The following is a 15,753-nucleotide window of genomic DNA, read 5'->3' as shown; positions in this document are numbered from 1 at the left end:
CCCTTGCGATCAATTAAGGGTTGTCCAGGTAACCTTAACAACGTTAATGACCATCGATAAGTACACACAGGCGATCAATAAATGTCTATACTCAATACGTGGCAGTCCGTTATGCTCCCTACAGGCCCTCCAGGTATGCTTAGTACAGGGCCCCGATCAGCTGATTGCTAGTGCCACCTGCTGATATTATTATTTCTTTTTCCTTCTTGTTTTGTTATTAGTGAGCAGAACACCTGGTATTTCTTTTCAGTATTCCAAATATTATGTGCTCTTATGCTGCCACGTGTAAACACTCATTGATTTAGTAATACTGTTATCTCTCATTACTCGTATTTTGTTAGAAGTCACGACCACATTCAATTAAGCAGTAATATTTCTTTTCCAGTGCCTTTTCGTATTCATTAGGTCATTAGTATTTTCTAATTCGCATATATTGAGTTACTACTATTGCCAATATCATATCGTTAATAGCGCGTTAATACCAATACGATAATCTTAAAGGTGAGAGAAGTGAAAACGAAATGAGAGGATAAAGAGAAAGGAAAGAGGAAAAAGGATGCAAAAGGTGAAACACGACACACACACACACACACACACACACACACACACACACACACACACACACACACACACACACACACACACACATCTGTACACCTCATCACCTATTCCAAATACTAGCATAGCACATTTGCCTTTCCACACAAGATTTACGAGTAAACGTAAAACGTTCATCTAAACTTTCTAGCCGCGGACGATGCACTGTGAGGAATGAACGGAGTGGAAGAACAGGATTTAATGAGAGGGGGACCTATTTTTTTCAAATTTATAAGTGTACTTCCGGTGGGAATAACGGCGTCCCTTTCACTGTTATGGGGAGATATATGGGATTTCTGTTACTACTACTACTACTACTACTACTACTACTACTACTACTACTACTACTACTACTACTACTACTACTGCTGCTGCTGCTGCTACTACTACTACCACATCAACTACTATTACTACTACTACTACTACTACTACTACTACTACTACTACTACTACTACTACTTATAATCTCCACTTTGTCTGGAGATTATCAGTTCATTCCTTCTACTACGGTGAAAATAACATTGTATGGTTGACTTTTATAAGTATTTATCATATTTTGCAAGAGTCTTCGTTTGATTATAATATATTATCATTCCATTTGTTCTTGAAGAGATAGAATATTGGAACTCGGTGAAAATATCTTCATCAGGTCAAAGTAACGTGCTTTCCACATGCCAACACCATTTTTTATAGACAGTTTCGGCAATCGGCAAGAATTTATGTGCTTCTGTGGCGGTTATTTTTCCCATTTTTTCTTTCTCTATATTCTGCTAAAGATTTACATTTGTGGTTTTTGTATGCATTTCTTTCTCTTTTTTTCTCCTGTCACCTTAGAACCACAGAAAGAAAACGAGAAAATGCAATGAACAGGACGCACTACGTATCTAACATTCAATGAACTTATACATATGCAACAATTTCTATCCTATCATGAAAACACTTACCAAACATTCACAAACACTTCATCACCTTAATTCGATTAGTTTGAAGACTTTAATGAAAGTTACAGAGCTTTTCCAAGGATCTTTTCATGATTACTGATAGTTAAACAAAGAATCTACAACAAAAGTTATGACACACTTGGAAACACGACTCCATATGAAGACTCTAATGGAAATTACAAAATCCAGAGATTTTTCAAGAATCTCTTCATGACTACTAATAGTTAAAAAAAAATCTACAACAACAAGATCAACACCCTTGAAAACCTGACTCCATTCACAGACACTTCATTATCTTAACTCGTCTAGTTTAAAAGACTCTAATGGAAGTCGTAGAGCTTTTTCAAGGATCTTATCAGGATAATTAAGTGTTTGTGAATGGAGTCGTTTCCAAGGGTGTTAATCTTGTTGTTGTAGATTCCTTTTATAACTATCAGTAGTCATGAAGAGATCCTTGAAAAAGCTCTGGATTCTGTAACTTCTATTAAAGTCTTCAAACTACTTGAGGTAAGATAATAAAGTGTTTGTGAATGGAGTCGTGTTTCCAAGGGTGTCATAACTTTTCTTGTAGATTCCTTGTTTATTAATAGTTAAACGAAGAATCTACAGCATCAACATCTATAACACCCTTGGAAACCAGGCTAATGTTATATGTGGCATTTAAAAAAACAGCACTGCGGGAAGATTAAACGGTTTTATGATACGCATCCTGAATTGCGACAAGGGAAAAGTGTAAAAGTGTATGCAGGTAGAGGTTGATAAATACACTTCCGGAACATATGTTTCAGGCATAACACGACACACACACACACACACACACACACACACACACACACACACACACACACACAGTCACGTGGAATGCTAAAGTTACAAGGCGAGGATGTTTACTGTGGTCAAAATTTGGATTATTTACTTGTATTCTGAAACTTATATCACTTAAGTTTGTCTTTCTCACTCAGGTAAATACGAGTACAGTAAATATCTGTCTATCTATCTGTCTTTCTATCTATATTCGTCTGTTTCCGTTTATCTCTCTGTCTGTCTGTCTGTCTGTGTGTATCTATCAATCAATAAGTTTATCAATATCAAGAATGTATAAACTTGTGTATTTCTTCCCAGAACACAAATACATTAATCAGATAAAAAGCATCATAAATCAAATGTAAAGTGTGTGTGTGTGTGTGTGTGTGTGTGTGTGTGTGTGTGTGTGTGTGTGTGTGTGTGTGTGTGTGTCCAAACCTAACACTTCTCGGCATCATCACCATCACCATTATCATTACCATCAATATTTCACTCCTGCCTGCATTCCTTCCATGCTCCAGCTCCAGTGACAAAACCCGTGACATGACAACCTAACGTGACAATGCGCCGCGTGAACAATTCCAGCCTGACACGTTGACAGGAACCACTTAGCCTGAATCGCAAGGCCACTCTTTGAGGTGTTAGTGGGGGAGTAATGGAGTGGTGGGGGGATGGCTCTCTCTCTCTCTCTCTCTCTCGCTCCACCTCTTCCTGTCTCTCGTTTTCCTTCCTCTCTCTCTCTCTCTCTCTCTCTCTCTCTCTCTCTCTCTCTCTCTCTCTCTCTCTCTCTCGTCGACATCTAAAATGGATTTTCTAGACAAATAGTATCTTTATACTAGTATGATATAAAAAAACACATTTCTGGTCTTGAATATTTTACGGAGAGAGAGAGAGAGAGAGAGAGAGAGAGAGAGAGAGAGAGAGACCTTCGCAACCCCAAAACAACTAAGCAATCTAGATAAATAAACTAAATAATAAAGGAGCAAGGATCGATAAGACAGCACTATCAAACATTCACAGGAGTAAACAAGACAGCGACCAACATCAGCACTTATTTTTCTACTTCCCAGGCCTCACCATGCGAGTGCTGCGGGTGCTGAAGAGGACTCTGGCGGTGCTGCTCTTCGTCTGCATGACACTCAAGATACAACTAGAACTGCGAGTGCTGAGAGCGGGAACTAACACCGGATACTCGCCTTGGTGGGGAAACGAGACACTGGGACACCTGAGAGCCTTTCCTAAACTCGCTACACGGGGATTACTCATGACGTCCTCAGAACCACGAACATTCCTGATTCATTAAAGAAAATGGGGATAAAGTATTCTGTGGGAGACTTAACACGTGGGATTAATGGGAAGTCTGAACCAAATAACTCGTATAGAAAAATTTTAAGTGATGCTACGAATAGGAGTAACAGCATCGACACAGTGCAAAACTCAGGTGACAGTAGTTTCAGCGCCACGGCGACGAAATATGCAAGCAACACCAAAACACACACTGGTTTATTTGCCAAACTTAAGATATATGACGGGAAGAACACCATCGACACGGACACCATATATTCCTCACAGAAAAGACATACCACCAGTGATGTTCTCAAAAAGGAGGAAAATAAATTGAAAACTCGAGGTAGTGGACAGACAGAGACGAGTGTAAATAAACAAGTGCCAGTCCCCAAGTCTATAAAAGTATCAAACTCTACAAAACTGCCACAGGAATCTAAAAAAGTGCCGCTGAGACCTATGATGCCTAAAGGTGGAATCTCGTCAAGAATGATAAAGAAAGTTAAGTCGATGATTTCAAAGGGAGTGTCTCATGACGTAGACAAAAACGAGATGTCCCTGACGAAGGAAGCGATTGCAGCCATCAAGAAGGAACTGAAAGAGGAGAATGAGAAGCAGATAGTGTACAACCAAGAGAAATTTGGTCCAGTTGACAATTATACTACAATTCTGCTCGTCCAGGTCAGTGTCCACTAAAATAATACACGTTTTCAAGTATGAATTTCTAACGTCACCTATATTAGATCAAGAAATTACTTATACGCACATTAAAGCATAAAATTAGGTAAGCGAGTTTGAACAATACGAATTCAAACTATTAATAAGATCAATATAAAGTAGAATCGAGAGAAAATAAGACAAAGGTGATATTAAACTTATATTTCTTTTGAGACTCTTTAAACACGCCATAGAATGTAAGACGCTCTGGAAACTTAATTTGAAACGCTTTGCTATCTCATAAAGTCTTTCCTATAATGGTACATGTATGATTAGTATAGTTACTATATACTTTTTTCTTACCGATAGCTTCTAGACATCAATATTTCTTCTATACTTTTTTTCTTACTGATAGTACTAATTCTAGAATATCACTAATTACAATAGCTTCATAGACATCAATAGTTCTTCTACATGCGATCACACTAAGACGTCGCAGTGTTTGGTAATGTTGTTTGTGTTTTCAGTCATTACCGCCACCAATAAAGTTAACGACGTGTGTATGATTACGAGCTAACATCAGCACCACAAGCGCCTTCAAACCCTCCTAAAATATGCACGATTATCGATACTTATTCATCTTCATTACGTCACGTGGCCAACAGTGCAGAATAAACAGGCTCGACGCATACTTCATGTCGTCGCAATTTGGTGCATTCAATTCTAACATACTTAGCTGAACAACGTCCATCACCCGGGCAAAGAAAACTGGAAATTTGTCGCGTAGAATCGAAACTGTGCCCATTCAAGCGGAATTTTGGTAGTTTGTACGAAAATAAATTTGAATAACAGACCCTCCCAATAGTAAAAACATTAATAAATATTGCTCTGAAACTGCTATTCTAAAGATGGATTACTTGAGCACCTTCATTTTGCCAGTATGTAAGAAGGAGTTTGTCATGCTCTCTCTCTCTCTCTCTCTCTCTCTCTCTCTCTCTCTCTCTCAGGTACACAAGCGCCTGGAGAACCTGCATTACCTGGTGGCGAGCCTGCGGGCGGTGAAAGGGATACAGGACGCCATGGTGGTGTTCAGTCACGATCTGTGGGACCCCGCCATCAACGCTTTCGTCAGGAATATCACGGACTTCAGGGTGATGCAGATGTTCTTCCCGTTCTCCATTCAGCTGTACCCTCTGGTCTTCCCCGGCAGGGACCCCAAGGACTGCTCCTGGAACACCAATACGTAAATAATTCTTATCTTATCTCATTTCATCACAATGGCGAGGATGTTAACAGGACCTCGTGTATAATTCATCAGTGTTTATCATGCTTAATCAGACTTGTTGTAGTTGACTCACCAATGCTGTGGCAGTCGAAGGTCGTGAGGTGCGATGTCCGGTGTGATACAGGAAGGAATGCATAATGAAACTGAGCAGTCTCTTCCATTTTGACGAGTTCGTTTCCAGTTCACGGGTTCACGCAATTCGAGACTCTCCCTACAGTGCGTCGATCCCATGAGTCGAAGCTGCAGTTTCACGATGACTGATTCCCTTACTGTAATCACGTACTGAAATTAGCAAGAGGCAATAGTTAGGCAGCCATTATGTTTATTTTTCTTTTAATCGAAAACTTCATTAACCCAAAGCCAACTCGCTAGGAAAGTCTGTACTGTTATAAGGAAGTAAACAGCTAAAAATAACAATGCCATGGTTTGTTATTGGAATATAACACGTATTAACGATAAGACGCAATAGTTCAGCTGCCGTCATGTTCGTATGATTTTCGCTTTACCACAGACAGTTATAACAAAGTCAACTCACCAGGAAAGTTTGCATCGTTCTATTATTTCGATTAGTGATGACACAGTCGTAGCGTGACGTGTAGTGTCAGGAATAGTACGTTACGGACAAACACTCGCACACCCACACTGTTTCCTTATCTCTTAAAACTGAGAAGTGATCAGTTTCGGCTATCGACAATCTCGGTAGGAAGAGAAAAAAAAGAACTGTTACTGCTTTATCAATGGACCATCTGGCGTTACGTGATTACTAAACGATACAAAAAATACAGGTTCAATTCAAATTTTGACTATTATATTCGTATCTCGTTTATTTATTCATCTGCTTATATACTCTCATGAGTTGACTGACCGAACATGACTCAGTTTTATTGACATGACTGACGAATCTTGCTAATATCTACTTACTTCTCCAATAACACTCGTGCCTCATTTATTGATTTATTTACTTATTCATTCTTATGGTGCCGGATCTGACATGATTAGGTTCAGCTGATGTGACTAACTAAACAATTTTCTCATGTATTTATAACCTACAACACTAATTTAATAATCTATTTGTTACCTACAACACTAATTTACTATTTTATTTGATGCCCACAACACTAATATACTAATCAATTTATTACTCACAACACCAATTTACTAATCTACATTTTCTTCCAACAGCAAAGGGAAGAATACTGACTGTCAGAATGCGAAATGGCCAGACAGCTACGGCCACTACAGGGAGGCTTCCTTCACGCAGATCAAGCATCATTGGTGGTGGAAGATACATAGGTAAAGAAGACTCGATTCACTTCACCTGTGCGCCTGTTAATCCCTTCAGTACTGGGACACATTTCTACCTTGATATTTGTGTACGATTAGACCATTCTATTGACATTAAGGAGAGTCTATAGAGGTCAGAAGATTAATGGCCACAGTCTTCACTATTTTGATCCCCCACATGAGTTTCTGAAGATGCATGAAATCACCAAATATAAGCAGAATAAATATGGAAATGCATCATGATACTGAAGGGGTTAAACGTGATCATATGGCTCCGAGATAAGGGAGAGGGATGAGAAGGTGGAAAGAGAAGCTGTCTTGAGTATGAAATTAGTGATTTGTGAAATATTAGATAGATGTATAGGAAAAAAATTAAATGGATCAGAAAACAGAAGAGGAAAAGGAAAGAAGAGGATATTGTGATTAATACATAATTTGAGTAGTGGATAGATAAGCAGAGAGAGAGAGAGAGAGAGAGAGAGAGAGAGAGAGAGAGAGAGAGAGAGAGAGAGAGAGAGAGAGAGAGAGAGAGAGAGAGAGAGAATCAATAAATCAAATACTAAATTGAAAAAAACAGCATGACCCAGCCAACACTCCTCCTTCGTCAGAGTGTTCGAGGGCCTGAGGGTGACCCGGGACAACTACATGGGCCACGTGGTGTTCCTGGAGGAGGACCACTACGTCTCCCCTGACATCCTCCACGTCCTCAGCCTCATGCAGCGCCTCCGCCCCGCCCTCTGCCCCTCCTGCAAAGTTCTAGCTCTTGGAAACTACAATAAATTAAATCCTCATGTTTATAAAAATTTGGTGAGTGTATTTTTTCTTCTTGTTCTTGTTGTTCTTGTTCTTTTCCTTTCTTTCAATTTTTTTGTTTTCTTTTCTTTTCCTTTCTCTCTTTATGAAAATTTGGTGAGTCTATAATTTCTTCTTGTTCTTCTTTTTTCCTTTCTTTTTTTCATTTTCTCTCTTTATAAAAAGATAATGAGTAAATTTCCTTCTTGTTCTTGTTCTTGTTCTTCTCCTTTCTTTCTATTTTTTTTCTTTTCCTTTTCTCTCTTTATGAAAATTTGGTGAGTCTATATTTCATCTTCTTGTTATTCTTGTTCCTCTTCTTTCGTTCTATTTTTTTCTTTTCTTTTCCTTTTTTCTCTTTATAAAAAATTGGTGAGTCCGTATTTTCTTCCCATTCTTATTCTTGATCGTGTTCTTCTTTTCTTTCTATTTTCTTTTCTTTTCCTTTTCTCTCTTTATAAAAATTTAGTGAGTTTATTTTCTTTTCTTTTTTTTTTGTCTCTCGTAGGAACTACAACAAATTTAATGTTCATGTTTATAAAAATTTTGTGTTTTCCTGTTTGTTCTTTTTTTTCTTCATCTTCATAATCATCATCTCATTCTCCTTTCTTTCTTTTTGTCTTTCTTTTAATTTTCTCTTCTTTTTTGTCTTTTTCTACTTTTTTTCTTATTGCTTGTTTTATCTTGAAACCGTCACATTTACGAGTAATTTTATACTATTTATCTATTTTTCTCCTATTCTTTCCCCTTTCTCTTTTTCTGTTTATTTCTTCCTTAGTGTGTGACAGAAATAAAAATAGCAAGGAAATATTGCCTTGGTTATATCCTTCTTATAAAAATCTTTGTATAATTTCGTCCTTTTTTTTCAGATATACAAAATGATAGACTCGTGAATGTATTATCTTCATTGTCTTATTTCTTATCTTTATCTTGTATTCATCTTACCTCTATGTCTCTTTTTATTATCTCGAATTGCCTTATCTCTTATCATCTTGTATTTTCTTCATCTCAAATTTCTCTTATTATCACTTTTTATTGTCTTATCTCATGTCATCTTTGTATCTCTCTTATTATCATCTCTTATTGTTTTTTTATCTCTTATCATCCTTGCATTTTCCTGATCTTGCTTGTCTTATCTCTTATCATCTTGCATTTTCCCGTTCTTAATTGTCTTATTTCTTATCACCCTTATATTTTTTTCGTTCTTAATCGTCTTATCTCTTATCATCCTTGTATTTCGCCTTTCTTAATCGTCTTATCTCTTATCATCTTGCATTTCCCCGTTCTTAAATCGTCTTATTTCTTATCATTATCTTGTATATTTCCGTACAGGTGGAGAAAGGGGACTGGTGGGTGACGAAGTACAACCTGGGCTTCGCTATGGACGCGGTGGTGTGGCGGAGTCTCAGTAAGTGCAAGGAGAAATTCTGCACCTTCGATGACTACAACTGGGACTGGACCATGACAAACGTGGCGCAGACTTGCCTAGAACAGCGCCTCTCCATGATGTCCCTCAGGCTCAGTCGCGTCCTTCACTTAGGCAGCTGGTGAGAACTCCCTAAACACAAAACTAAATCTCTCCTGTTCTTTTCTTCCTTCACCATTTTGCTATTTTTCAGTATAATTCTTACCTCAAATCATACATTCTTCTTTTTTCTCTTCATTTGTTTTGTTTATTTCCTCAGTTTATTATCAATCAGTCAGTTTTTCCTCTTCACTTTTTGATAATTCTCTACATATATTTTCATATTAAATCATGCATTCTCCCTTTTTAAGTTAATTCTACTTAATTCATCAACTCAGTACCAGTCAGTCAGTCAATCAGTCAGCCAGTTCTTCCTCCTCACGCTACATTCTCTTCTCTTCACCTGACAGCGGCACTCACGTCAAAAAGAAAGTGTGTGATGTCCAGGCAGAAGTCAAGAACGCTGTTTCTCGCCTCTCAGCCAGCAAACAGTGGCTCTATCCTGACATCCTGGTGCCCCTGGGATCGTGGAAGAAATCAGGGAAGCCCAAGAAGGGGAATGGAGGCTGGGGAGACTTAAGGGACAGGGAATTGTGTCGAGGAATAGGGAATGATACTGTTGATGAGGCTTTCTTAGCTCGTCTCCAAGCTATGACTTCTGTTTAAGTCTCCCTCTTTATTTTTCTGTTTTCTTTTTCATCACTTGGTTTTCTTTCACTGGAGGTGGTCTTATTCCTTTTCTTTCTGGCTCTCTATTATATTATGATCTTTTTGTCATGTTTAAATTCGTGTTCTCTTAAAGATCTATGAGTTCTTTTCTGTAGCATAGTGTGTGTGTGTGTTACACGTGTAATTCACTGTTTGATCTGCTGCAGTCTCTGACGAGACAGCCAGACGTTATCCCTACGGAACGAGCTCAGAGCTCATTATTTCCGATCTTGGGATAGGCCTGAGACCAGGCACACACCACACACCGGGACAACTCCTCGATTTACATCCCGTACCTACTCACTGCTAGGTGAACAGGGGCTACACGTGAAAGGAGACACACCCAAATATCTCCACCCGGCCGGGGAATCGAACCCCGGTCATCTGGCTTGTGAAGCCAGCGCTCTAACCACTGAGCTACCGGGCCGTGTGTGTGTGTGTGTGTGTGTGTGTGTGTGTGTGTGTGTTTCCTTTATGTAATAAATGTATATAGATTAGTGAATGTTTGCGTAAGAAAGACCTGTATCATATATTTAATGCGTGTGTGTGTGTGTGTGTGTGTGTGTGTGTGTGTGTGTGTGTGTGTGTTCGGTCAGTTTAACTATCGCCAGTATTAGTTGTATTAATCATCCACCCATATTACTTACTATTCATAAAGCATTTCGATATTGTTTGTACAACATTATGAAAAGTCCCAAGCACCGCACCGATGATAACTTGTGACCTGAACAATACATTAAAACATTTCATTTCAAACCTACCCCTCACCGCTGTTCTTATTTGGGAATACCTTAAAAAAACTCAAAATGCTCCTTATTACTCTTCAATGCCCCTTTCGAGACCTAAAATACCAATAAATACTTTCTTCTCCATCTTTCTGCATTTAAAAAGATAGAAAATACACCTCGCTACTGTATTTCATCAACTCTTTACACTTGCACAGACATTTATTTTTATTTCTACGCCCTTTCTACACTTAACCCCTTCAGTCCATAATGCGTCTTCATATTTATTCTGGTTATTATTTGGTAAATTTATACAGCTTCAGAAACTTGTGTGGGGATTAAATTAGGGAATACCCTCACCATTAATCCTCTGACCGCCATAGACCTTTCCTGATGTCAATAAAATGGTCTAATCATACACAAAACTCAAGGTAGAAATGCGTCTCAGTACTGAAGGGGTTACTCACAAATTTTAACACATTTTTTTTCTCAGTACGCTCTTTACTTTTCTCATCACTAATCATCACAATTTTGTCTAACACCTTCTTTCTCACCATTTTTTACATGTACGTACACTCACTACTTTTACTACCACCGGTCTAGACTTGCACAAACAACCCCAAACGCTCTTTCTACATCTACAACCACTGCTAACCTTCCAAATGCAGCAAACACAATCAAAGACACACATTTTCGCAACATTTACTCCACTAACATTCAGCAGCAACACTCCTTCAACACTACACACACACACACACACACACACACACACACACACACACAGGTAAATCTAATTGGGTCTGATCAGCATGCGGAAGGAAGACAGGTAGGTGTAGTAACCCTGCCACTTGCGCCACTCTACCAGGTGATCCACTTGGGTGTTCGGTGGCAGGTCGCTGGGTGGATAGATGCCGGTGGGGTTACTGTAGTAGCAATAGTTGAACCACCACCCGCCGCCGCCTGACCACTCCGAGCAGCTCCCACCTGTGTGTAGGGTTACGTGAGTGGTGATTTTTTTTTTTATGTAAGAGAGAAAAAGCCGGTTAAGGGCAACACAAAATTTTAAAAACGCCCTCTTACTTGTCAATCCCCTCACAGGTCATAAAGAATTAGATCAAAGAAAGGGATAAATGTCGTGGAAGGTCTCTCTTAAATAGTCAATTCATATGAAGTTGGAAGTGCAGAAGCAGGTGACATGATCTGATTGTTTTTACAGGTCAGTCTTTTTTTTACATGAAAGAGGAGAAAACCGACCGAGGGAACAATAACTGCAATACAAAAAAGAAGGATCTACTGAGGTGCCGGTCCTCGAACAGAGTCAGAAGAGTTAGCCAAAAGAAAGAGATGACTTGACACCTCCCTCTCAAATGAGTTTAGGTCATAGGTAGTGGAAATGGGTGATAATGGGTGGTTTAGCGTGGGTCTACGTTATACAGGTGATCTAATCTAATGAGTCTATATTATACAGGTGACTCCATAGTTGACTTAGCCTGATTTATATTATTCAGGTGAGTGTACAGGTAGCCTTTCATTATTTTTTTAGGCTCGTATTCTCAAACACTTCTGCTCTTCACCTCAACTATTCTAAAAAGGCTGTATTTAAATTTCCGCGAGTTTTTAAGGTGTTTTTTTTTTTTACGATTCCAAAGGCAGAGTGACAAGATTTCTACATTATTAACTGGAGAAACACTCTTGAAAACTGTGCTAATTATCTATGTGATCTTGAAAAAATGTCGTGTTGAGAGAGTAAAGCGTTTCCGAATATAGACCTTAGTCTCGTGCGTGAATATTCTTGCCTAAATTAGAAAAAAGAAGCAAATAAGTATAAAAAGAAATAATAATAATAATTCACGACACCTACCTGAGGCGCCATCATTGTCCTGGTCAAAGGTGCTGAAGTCCATGCCGTTGTGGTACTCCATCGCATCGCCGCCCGTGCTGGTCTTGTTGTAGCCACCCACGTTCAGCTCATACCCACGATACCCAGCCCGCGCAGGACCCACACTGGCGAGAGAATGGGTTATTATTCACCTCATTCAAAAGAAATCGTGGACTAGTAAATGTTTTCGTAAATTCTCAACAAAACAGTAGCGACTGCGACTCTTTCATTATTTACCTCAAGGAAAACGTGGACTAGAATCACATTTTCTTTAATCCTCATAAACAAAACGCTAATAATGGCGATTCTCTCGTAATTAACCTAAAAAAAAAAATTGAATTAGAGTTTTCTTCAATTCTTATCAACAAAATAAACTTAACTGCGACTATCTTCCTCTCACCTAAAACATACTCATACACATACATACATACATACATACATACATACATACATGCATACAGTTAGGTTGAAATATTAGATAGGAAAAACACACACACATACAAATACATATTTACCTGAAGAAGTCGTAGAGAGATTCAGCTTCCTCATCCTCCCACGTCATCTCCACCCTCAGGTTGTACGGGTTGCCCTTCGTCAGTTTGTACAGCGCCTCCAGACCTGAGGGAAATTATACCCAATTGACTCGAGTGAAAGATATTTGACTGGTTATAAGAATTGTCCATTATATTCAGTGTCTTATGATTTCGTATTGTCAGTCACTCAGTCACTCACTCTCCTTCCTATATAGTATTCGGTTAGTTAGTCAGTCAGTTACTCAGTCAGCCCATCAAATCACCAATCCAGTGCACGTCTAACAGTTAATTGGCCAGATAGTGAGTCAGTTTATCAGTCAGTCAATCAGTCAGTCAATCAAGCTACTCACCCAACCAGTCAGTTAGTCAATCAGTCAGCCAGTCAGCTACTCAATGGCCTCACTTACCCAGAACTCTTTAATCAGTCAGTCAATCAGTCAGTCAGTCAGTCACTCACTCACTCAATTAGTCAGTGACCTTACCTATCCAGTACTCGCCGTCAGGATCACCGAAGCCCTCCGCGTAGTCCTGCCAAGGCCTCCTGAAGTCAATCTGCGTGGGCTGTTTCTTCCTCTGCAGCATCACCGTCCACCCGCCACCTTCAACCTTCTGGTCGCACCACACTTTCTACCCACATAAAATTCAACTTACTCTTCAACTAGCAGGCCAGCAGATCACGTGACACTATACTTATTCCTACATCAATTTATGAAGTTTGACAAGGATATGATATTGGGTACTTGGACACACAGACGTCTTAAAGGAGATGAATAATTGAGAGAGAAAGCAGGAAACAAAGAAATGAGTGTAGAACGTGACTCTAATACCACGCCTTTACCTTCGGCTCCATCTCCGGGGAAGGCTTGATTTTGGTGACGCCCGAGTGAGTCATTCCGTAGATAAGCGCCTCCATGCAGTCTTTCGGCATGTCCTTGAGGAAGCAGAAGGAGACGTAAGCTACATGAGAAACTGTCACTCCTCCATACAGATTCATGAATTAACACTAATACCACGTAATCTGACATGGTTGATAATATTCAGCAGTAAATACAAACATCCTATATCTCAAATGAATGATGACGCCATACAGTCTGATGCTACGACTGAATGCCAGTCTTCCCTACCCACTGAGTTGCTATTTCCATTACCTCAGGTTCTGGAGTGGTAGAGGTCGTGGTGGTGGTGGATGTGGTGGTAGTGGTGGTGGTGGTCGTGGTAGTGGTAGCATCGGTAGTGTTAATGGCGTCCATGGTGGTGATGGGAGTCTCCGTATCGGTCATGACAGTGGTGATGAACTCCGTGCTGGTGTCCGTGAGTGTTGAAAGCAGCGGGGCAGGGGGCGATGCGAAGTGCTGGTGTGCTCCAAGGGGGGAGGGGGGAGGGTCGTGGAGGAGTCGGCGTCGTGTGTATTCCCTACCTTGATGGCCGAGGTGATGTTGCTCAGCGTGTCTTGAATGAGCGTCATCTGGTTCCGCGTGAGACAGAACACCTTCTTCAGCACAGTGGTGCTCTCCTCCGCCTGGGTCGTGAACTCGCTGCCAAGCTTCACCGCCAGGACGTCCGTGGTGTTCTGCAGCTGCTCGCGTAGGTGCTCGAGGGAGGTGCGGAACTCCTCGCGCAGCTTGGTCACTTCCTCGTTCATGGTCTGGGTGAGTTCCGAGCCTAGCCGCCGCAGCTCTGCCATGGCCAGGTTGTGGCGGATGGTGGCGGCAGGTGTGGCGCTGCTGGGCGTCTCCTGCCGGGGTCTCTGCTCCACGGGCTGCGGGGTGTCCACAACTGGGGCGTCTCGCTGCATTCTGTCCAGCTTCACGTCCATGTGGTGCTTGAGGGAGTCGAATTGGCGGCTGATGTCATTCCTAAGGGTATTGAGTTCCCCGCGCAGGTTGTCGCTCAGCACGGGCACGTGGCGGTCGAACTCGCTGGCGATGACCTCGCCTATCACGTACTTGGGGTCGAGGTCATGGCTTTCCTGCTGCACTTCCCTGGGCACATACACCGCCCTCAGCTGGGTGGGAGAGCCGGCAACCACAACAGTGAAGGTCGCCAGGAGCGTCACGAAACGCATCCTACCCGTCTGAGTGTCTGACAAGGACTGGAAATTGTCTGACTCTGCCCCGCCCCGAGCCGCACCGTGCGTTCAAGTGGAAGCCGCCTGTTGAGTCCTGCAGCCAGGCTTCCAAGAAGTGTCCTCACCTCCTTAACCAGCCATACGAGCCACTGTGCCTCGTGACACACTGCAATGATTTGCACAGACAAGCGCCAGACGGGCAGCCCTCTCCAAGAAGCCTGGGAAGCTTCGACCCTTCAGTATTGCACCACGGAGATGAATTTAGAGGGGCGAGGAGAGGGGTTCCCTGGAGGGCATGAAGAGACATGCCCTTCTATCTGCTACCAGTATTTACTGACTCACTTCAATATCACAAAGAAGAAATGCAAAGATGGAAGAGGTGTTCGACCTCTACCGCAAAGAAGTGAAATAGCTTCGTTATGACACTGAGACATGATACATCTTATTTTGCAGCACAGTTTACCCGACGCTTCCTCTCCCTCTAATGGATCGTGGATGTGACATTCATGTTCCCATTCACTTCCTTCCCTACCTACACGAGTCACGCAGTCTCCTTGCTCGCCACAATACTCGAAGTCGTGTCATTGTCTTACGATGTTCGCTCTCCCTGACTTACATGTGACCTTGCGTCTACTCTGGCCTTGCATTTTTTTTTTTTTTTTCTTTACAGCGAAATGATTTATACGTGATTTTTTTTTTTTCCTCTCCGGGTAACAGCTTGGTGTCCACCA

General features: G+C 41.0%; 2 protein-coding genes across 4 annotated transcripts in view; one reads left to right on the top strand and one right to left on the bottom strand.

Annotated features, from left to right (window-relative positions):
• Nucleotides 1-10,075, top strand: part of LOC123510656 (alpha-1,6-mannosyl-glycoprotein 2-beta-N-acetylglucosaminyltransferase-like) — a 27,421-nt gene extending 17,346 nt beyond the window's left edge. Inside the window, exons 2-7 of one of the 3 annotated variants that reach the window (XM_045265984.1) lie at nucleotides 3,413-4,307; nucleotides 5,291-5,526; nucleotides 6,751-6,861; nucleotides 7,461-7,659; nucleotides 8,977-9,191; nucleotides 9,520-10,075. In XM_045265984.1, the coding sequence (XP_045121919.1) occupies nucleotides 3,651-4,307; nucleotides 5,291-5,526; nucleotides 6,751-6,861; nucleotides 7,461-7,659; nucleotides 8,977-9,191; nucleotides 9,520-9,775 (1,674 nt within the window). In that variant the 5' untranslated portion in view covers nucleotides 3,413-3,650 and the 3' untranslated portion in view covers nucleotides 9,776-10,075. The remainder of the gene's footprint in view (nucleotides 1-3,412; nucleotides 4,308-5,290; nucleotides 5,527-6,750; nucleotides 6,862-7,460; nucleotides 7,660-8,976; nucleotides 9,192-9,519) is intronic. The other 2 variants (XM_045265983.1, XM_045265985.1) reach the window with 2 other exon arrangements.
• A 549-nt stretch (nucleotides 10,076-10,624) lies between these two features.
• On the bottom strand, nucleotides 10,625-15,239 carry LOC123510655 (angiopoietin-4-like). Its single transcript, XM_045265982.1, has 7 exons — nucleotides 14,329-15,239; nucleotides 14,103-14,179; nucleotides 13,793-13,885; nucleotides 13,437-13,581; nucleotides 12,937-13,039; nucleotides 12,404-12,546; nucleotides 10,625-11,526 (listed from the first exon to the last, which is right to left on the bottom strand). Exons 1-7 carry the CDS (start codon nucleotides 15,017-15,019, stop codon nucleotides 11,333-11,335), a joined length of 1,446 nt encoding a protein of 481 aa, XP_045121917.1. The 5' UTR covers nucleotides 15,020-15,239; the 3' UTR covers nucleotides 10,625-11,332.
• Nucleotides 15,240-15,753: the final 514 nt, after the last annotated feature.

This window comes from Portunus trituberculatus, chromosome 29, assembly GCF_017591435.1.
Source record: "Portunus trituberculatus isolate SZX2019 chromosome 29, ASM1759143v1, whole genome shotgun sequence".
NCBI classification, from domain to species: Eukaryota; Metazoa; Arthropoda; class Malacostraca; order Decapoda; family Portunidae; genus Portunus; species Portunus trituberculatus.
This window is presented reverse-complemented; position numbering and strand designations above follow the sequence as displayed.